Below are 7,693 nucleotides of genomic sequence, written 5' to 3'. Positions count from 1 at the left end.
TTTCGCATTCTATTGGTCAAAGAAAGTGACAAGGCCATCAGAATCCAAAGAAAGTGGCAAGGCCATCAGAATCAGGTATCTTTGCAATCTACCAAAATCCCGCTTCACAAATAGCAAAAGGTAAGTTGTTCCTAAAGTACTAATGATTAGGAACTATATCTATAGTCCTGCTGTTCCTTCTGGTCACTGCTAGGTACCCACAGACACCTCTGGTTATAAGGAAGCACAAAAAAAAAAAAAGATTATTATATCTGTTCATCAATTTGCCTGCTCCTTCTACATCCCCTTAGAGATTCTTCTGCAGAGCATCTGGCTTGACCCCTCCACCCGGGCCATAGCCAAACCAGATGAATGCACAAGGTGGACATTGGACCCAATTGGGCCAAAGAAACTCTGTTTCCCAGGGCTGCCATAACAAATGACATGCCTGGGAGGCTTGAAACAACAGAAATTTATTCTCTTACTGTTCCAGAGGATGAAAATATGAAATCAACGTGTTGGCAGGGTTGGTTTCTATGGCAAGCCCAAAGGAAAATTTGTTCCACTCTTCTCTCCTAGCTTCTGGTAGTTCCTGGTATTCCTTGGCATCCTTTGACTTGTGGCAGGGTAACTCCAATCTTTTCCTCTATCTTTACACAGACTGGAGGTAGAGATGATGACTCCAACTTCAGTGGGCTTCTTCTTTGATAGGGGAGCAGCCAGAAAAGAAGCTGGTGTTGCTGGCCAGAGCTCGTTTCTTTTTCTTCCCTGGAGCCTTATTTTGTTGGTATTCTGTTGCTCCATGTTCCAATTCTGGGAGGTCAAGAGAGGAGGGAGCTGGAGCAGTCTTCTTTGACAGCACCTCCTCCATGTCACACATCTCTTTCAGGATCTTGCTATTGGGGGTGGCACAGACAGGGTTAAAGAAGCTCAATCCTGGGGTCACCTTGGTAGGATCCTCCAGTTTGAAGGAGCCTTCAGAATCCTGGGTCCATTCAACATTGCCCAAGCCATCCTTGCCTTGCTGGCGGTTCCGACACTTTGTGGGGTCACAGCTACAGTCCACACCACAGTCTGACTTTTGCTTCCTGCACTCACACTGCTTGTTCCCACACCAGCCCTTGCAGGAACACCCCTGGATGTTCTTCCTGGACACCTTAACTAATTTTGTTGGCTTCCATTCCTCATCATCCCCCTCATTACTGTCACCATCACCATCACCATCCTCATGATCATCTACAGAATGCTCTGAACAATATTTTAGATCCTCGATGTCCATGCTTTGTTCCAGGAACTTTTCTTTAACACGAGAAGGTTTTGGCTTAGGTGGGATATATTCAAAAGAAGAGTCTGGAGATAGAAGGGTATCATTAGGAAGATGTTTCTGTCTGCTGGTTACCTGAAGGAGGGTCAGTTTCTGCTTGATGATTTCATTCTCTCGGAGAAGTTGCTGATTTTGCTCACACACTTCTCGCATCTTCTCAAGTTCTTCATCCTGACACTGCAGTGTGCTCAGTAGCTGCTGTTCCTTTTCACTGAATGACTCCTCTAACTGCTTCTCTGCTATTTGGCTTTGCTGCAGCTGGCTGAGAAGGTATAGCACCTTCTCTTGGTGCTGTTGCTCCATTCTGATCAGCTCAGCTTGTAACTCTGTCTCTATCTCAGAAAAATGATTTTGTTCCTCAAACAGCATCTTCTGCATGTCAGCACAGCTGGCCTTGCTCTGTCTCAGGCTGTTTTCAAGTTTGGTGACATGTATTTTAGAGGAGATCAGCTCTCCAATCAAATATTTCAGGGCACACTTGGCTTCCAGAATGGTGGCAATATTCTCCCAGCATTGTTTTGGCCTGTCTTCACTTTCTGCATCCAGCAGCTTCTGCTGTAGGTCAGCAATCTGAGCACTCCTGAGTTCCATTTCAGTCTCTAGGCTTTCAATCTGCTTTGTAATACAATTTTCTGACTCCAAAACTTGACCATTCACCTCAGTAAGTGAGAATGTACGCTTCCGGAGTTTAGGAGGTGGATTCTCCTGAGATTCCTTTTTCTCTTTGAGTTGAACCACATGCTGAGCCAGGATCTTTCTATCTTCAAGGAGGTCATTCAGATGGTGTTTGGCTTCCTCAGTACTAACCATAACCTCAATTTCATTTCCAAGCCAATTCCTCACTCGAGCTGCAGTGCCTTCCATTCCATGGCTCTGAGTTTCTTTCCGCTTATCTGTGACCTCTCGTTGTTTCTGGAGAGCATCCTTGAGACGCTTGTTGGCAGCTGCTGCCTCCTCTGTTTTACGTCTGAGCACACTGGATTGTTTCTGGAAGTTTCTTTCAAGTTTGAGCAGCTCACATTGCCTCTTACAGTCTCGTTCTTTTAACTGTATTACTTCTTTGTCTTTTTTCTGCTTCCACTGTCTAAACTTCTCAGCATCCTCTTTCATTTGACGCATTAACTGTACCCGCTGGTTTTTCATCATCCGTATCTCCTGGTTCAGCTTGGAGACAGTATGTTCTGTGGATTCCTTTAGTTTCAGAAGTTTGGACTGCTCATTCAGCTTCTTCTTCAGATCAGCTATTTGACCCTCCAGCTCCTGGAGACGTTTGTGGCAGCGCTCACTCAGCTTGGCTTGGTTGACATCCTTCTTTGCTGTCTGAAGTTCGAGAACCAATTCTTCCTTTTCCTTTTGCAGAGTGATGACTTCTAATTCTAGACTTTTTATGTTATCCTGGTATTGAAACTGAATGGGCTGTAGTTGGCTGTTGTTCTGAGTCATCTTCCTAACTAGGGCCTCTTTCAGTGCTAGGGCGTTATTCAACTCAGCCACCTCCTTAGACAACTGAGCTTGATGGAGAGCATGCTGAGTGGTAAAAGCGTCAGAAGACTTGCTCATCTCTGGACTGGTTTCCACTTGAGCTTTCTGTTCCACCACAGTATCTATGGTTGCAGCCATGCAAGCAACCGTTTCGTCTGATAACTGGGTAATCAGTTGCTGCAGGTTACAAATTATCTCTACATTTTCTTTCAATTCCTGGTCTTCCAAAGTCTCCACTAGCTTTTGAAGATCCAGTTTGCAGGCTGCATGCTGCCTGAGCTCTTCTAGCTTGGCATTCAGTTTTTCATTCACTTGCTCTGTCAAAATGATCCTCTCCAACATCTGGGCTGTCTGACCAGCTGCCTCGCTCAGACCACGACTTAATTTTTCATTTTCCTCTACCAGGGACTGATTCTTCTCCATCAAGGATTGTAGATTCTCTGATGGTTCTGCATTTATAGATCCAGGCAGGGTACCTCCATGGGCTTGTAGCAACAAGACTTGTAGCTGTTGTACCTGTTGCTTTAGATGATTAAGTTCAGCTGTGTGGGGATCAATATTGACAATAGGTTTGTTCTTGATTTTTCTTGCTCTGTCAGCATAACGAAGGGTACTTAATGTTTCCACTAGATTGGAGTCAGCAGGACTCACACAGGCTATCATAAGAGTGTGGCTATTACCTCCTAGAGAATCTTGAAGCAGTCGAGTTAACTTGGAATCTCTATACGGCACAAAGCCACCCTTTTTGTCATCTGCAAGAGCACTGATTACATTTCCCAAGCATAGGAGGCCTCGGTTAATATTAATACCCTCTTTTAGACGATCCCCTTCAGCCTTGGTTTTCTTCTGTCTTTCTGATCCAGCGAGGTCTACGAGATGCAGCTTGGAGCGAAAGCTGCTATTCTTATCACTTTTCTTTCTTTGTTCTAGGGAGACAGTAAAGATGGCATGAGATCGGGACGACTGGGAGTTCATAGCTGTGGAGGCCACAGTCCTAGAGTTGTTGCCCTGCTCCAAACAGGAAACAGTATCCAAGGCAACTAAAACAGTCTTCTCAGTGAGTCCCACAATCTTTATACCTTCCTTAGGATCCTCCCGTATATTTATTTGAGCTTTCTCACGAGATGGGCATAGAAGATCCAAAATTTCTTCATTGTAAATCTCTAAGTAAGACACTTTCAGAGTAAACTCAAAGTCACTCTTTTTATCAATTTCTTTGAAGAGCAGTTGTATTACCCTAGGAATAATGCCAACTGTTGGTTCATTCTCCTGCTCTGTGGTGTATGCACCTCCCATTGAATACGTTTTTCCAGAGCCAGTCTGCCCATAGGCCAGGACCGTTGCATTATATCCTTTAAATACACCTTTTATGAGCGGCCCTACTGCTGTATTGAAGACTTCTTCCTGTTCAGTAGAGGGGTCAAACACAAAATCGTAGGTGAAGGATTTATCAGTACCAACCACCACCTGAGGCTCCCCGGGCACGAAGGAAAGGCACATCTGGCAGCCCTCGCTAATCTCTTTGGGGACCAGAGGGCGACAACGCAGTGCCACTCTTACAGGAATTCCCTTCACCTCTTCCTTCATGATCCTATCTCAGCACCGTCTCAAACTAAATGTCCCTTCCCCGTTCACCCGGGGTCTCCAGCCGCCCTGTCTCCGCTGGAGCTTTAACCGCCAAGTTTCAAATCCCTCCCAGAGACGCCAACCAATTGCAGTGCAGAAGGCCAAGGGCGGAGCGCGCACATCTGCGCGCGCAGGCCGGCACGGTGGGAAGGGGAGGGTAAGTCTAGAAATTTTGTTTTGACCAACAACAGAAAAATGTGCTGGAACTAATAAGTGAGTATAGTATAAACTTGCAGGATACAAGGTTAGTATACAAAAGTAAATTGGTTTCCTATGTACCAATAGTGAATAAGTGATATTCAAAATTGAAAGCACAATACCACTTACATTAGCCCTTAACAAATGAAATAGGTATAAACCTAACAAAATATGTATAAGATCTACATGATGAAAACTACAAAACTCTGATGAACAAGATCAAAGGGGAACTAAGTAAATGGAGAGATATTTTATGTTCATGGATAGGAAGACTGAATATCGTAAAGATGTCAGTTCTTCCCAAACTGATCTATCCATTCAATGCAATTCAAATCAAAATTCCAACAAGTTATTTTGTATTGACAAACTGACTCTAAAGTTTATATAGAGAGGCAAAAAAATAATAATAATACAATGGCAAACATAATATTGAAGGAGAAGAACAAAGTCATAAGACTGACACTACCCAACTTCAAGACTTACTATAAGACCACAGTAATCAAGACAATGTGGTATTGGCAAAAGAACAGACAAATAGACCAATGTATTAGAATAGAGAGACGATATAGATACAGTGAATAGACCCACATAATATAGTTAATTGATCTTTGACAAAGAAGCAAAGGCAATACAATGAAGCAAATATAGTTTTTTCAACAAATGGAACAAATGGTGCTGGAACAACTGGACTTCTGCATGCAATAAAAAAAAAAAAAAGGAAGAATTTAGACTCAGACCTTACAGCCTTCACAAAAATTCACTCAAAATGGATCATAGTCCTAACTATAAAATGCAAAACTATTAAACTCCTAGAAAATAACATAGGAGAAAACCTAGATGAACTTAGGTATGAGATGACTTTTTCGATACAACACCAAGGGCACAATCCATGAAAGAAATCATTAATAAGTTTCACTAAAATTGAAAACTTCTGCTCTTCAAACAAAAATGTCAAGAGAATAAGAAGACAAGCCATAGACTGAGAGAAAATATTTGCAAAAGACACATCTGATAAAGGAATGTTATCCAAAATATACAAATAACTCTTAAAATGCAACAATAAGTAAATGAACTACCTGATTTTAAAATGGGCCAAAGGCTTTAATAGACACCTCACAAAAAAAAATATAAACATGGCCAGTAAGCACATGAAAAAATGCTCCACATCATATTTGGTCAGGAAAAAGTAAATTAAAACAATAAGATACTACTACACACCTACTAGAATGGCCAAAATCTGGAACACTGATAACACCAAATGCTGGCAAGGATATGGAGCAGCAGTAATCTCATTTATTGCTGATGGGAATGCAAAATGGTATAGCCACTTGGGAAGGCAGTTTGGTGGTTTCTTACACAACACAACATATTCTTACCACCTGATCCAGCTATCACACTCCTTAGTATTTATCCAAGGGAGTTAAGACCCCACAAAAACCTGCATGTGGATGTTTACAGCAGCTTTATTCGTAATCGCCAAAACTTGGAAGCAAGGAAGATGTCCTTCGGTAGGTAAGTAGATAAACTTCAGCACATCCAGACAATGGAATATTACTCAGCACTAAAAAGAAATGAACCACTCAAGCCATAAAAAGACAAAGAGGAAACCTCAATGTCTATTACTCAGTGAAAGAAGCCAAACTGAGAAGGCTACACACTGTGTGATTCCAGCTACACGACATTCTGGAAAAGGCAAGACTCTGGAGGAAGTAAAAAGATTAGTGGTTGCTAAGGATTACAGGGGAGGGATGGATGAACAGGTAGAGCACACAGGATTTTTAGGGTAGTGAAACTACCTTGTATTATACTATAATGGTGAATATATGTCATTATACATTTGTCCAAATGACCTGATTCTAAAATGGGCCAAAGGCTTCGACAGACACCTCACAAAAGAAAATATAAACATGGCAAATAAGCACATGAAAAGATGCTCCACATGATATTTGGTCAGGAAAATGTAAATTAAAATAAGATACTACTACACATCTACTAGAATAGCCAAAATCTGGAACACTGACAGCATCAAATGCTGGCAAGGATGTACAACACTAAGAGTGAACCCTAATGTAAACTATTGGCTTTGAATGATAATGATGTGTCAATGTAGGTTCATTAATTATAACAAATGTACCATTCTGGTGCTGGATGTTGATAACATGTCTGGGGGAAGGAGGTGTGTGGAAAATATCTGTACTTTCCTCTTAATTTTGCTGTGAATCTAAAACTGATCTAAAAAATGTAAGTCTTTTTACAAAAAAATATGTTGGGCAAAAGATGCAAGACAAAAAAGCAAAAATTGTACAATTCCATTCACATGCAATTCTAAAACAAGAAAAAAATAAACTATGGTCATATTAAATAGAAGTCAGAAAGTGGTTGCTGGGGGAATGGGAGCAGGGGAGGATTGACTAGAAAGTGACACAAGGGTTGTGTCTTTGGGTGTGATGGAAATGTTTTAGGTCCTGTTTTGGATGATGGATGCTCAAGTTATATATTTGTGGAAACTTATCAAATGGAATATTTAATCTGTACATTTTAAGATCTTAATTGTATCTCAGTTAAAAATAAGCTGGCTTTAAAAATTGATCTCCTCTATCAATTCAAAAATGTACATATACACATTCTTCCTCTAATTTCAGTGTGTTCCCAGATCTCAGAGGTTCACAGAATCCAGATTAATAACTCCTAGACTAAATGACTTCTAAGGGCTTTCCAATATCTCACACTCTGTAAAGGAAAAAGAGTTCTGGAATCACAATGCAATTAGAGTCAGCAGGGAAAAATTACCCCAAATCCCATTTACTCATGTTTCACCTACAGTATAAAGCAAGAAACACACACATCTTTCTTGGAAGTTAACTGCAAAGGTCAATGTCTTCATTCTGGCCTGGTGGAGCAGAGGTGGAAGCCAGAGAACTCATCACAAAGAACGGCATGGACTCGAGAAGGCTGCTAGCTGGAAGAGATATGTCATGAGACAGAAGCCCTAGTTTGGAACCTCAGCTTTACCACTAACAAACTGAGGAACCTAGAGGGAATCTGGGAATCAATCAGGCCAACTGTGTGTCTTTTTTTTTTTTT

At 41.4% G+C, this 7,693-nt stretch overlaps 1 protein-coding gene across 1 annotated transcript; it reads right to left on the bottom strand.

Annotated features, from left to right (window-relative positions):
• Positions 1 to 642: 642 nt before the first annotated feature.
• KIF4B (kinesin family member 4B) lies at positions 643 to 4,525 on the bottom strand. Its single transcript, XM_011931672.1, has one exon. The coding sequence runs from the start codon at positions 4,370 to 4,372 to the stop codon at positions 668 to 670; it is 3,705 nt and encodes a 1,234-aa protein (XP_011787062.1). The 5' UTR covers positions 4,373 to 4,525; the 3' UTR covers positions 643 to 667.
• Between the last annotated feature and the right edge of the window lie 3,168 nt (positions 4,526 to 7,693).

This window comes from Colobus angolensis, unplaced genomic scaffold (genome assembly GCF_000951035.1).
Source record: "Colobus angolensis palliatus isolate OR3802 unplaced genomic scaffold, Cang.pa_1.0 Scaffold90, whole genome shotgun sequence".
Classification (NCBI taxonomy): Eukaryota; Metazoa; Chordata; class Mammalia; order Primates; family Cercopithecidae; genus Colobus; species Colobus angolensis.
The sequence above is the reverse complement of the archived record's forward strand: the minus strand, read 5'-3'. Positions and strand labels throughout refer to the sequence as shown.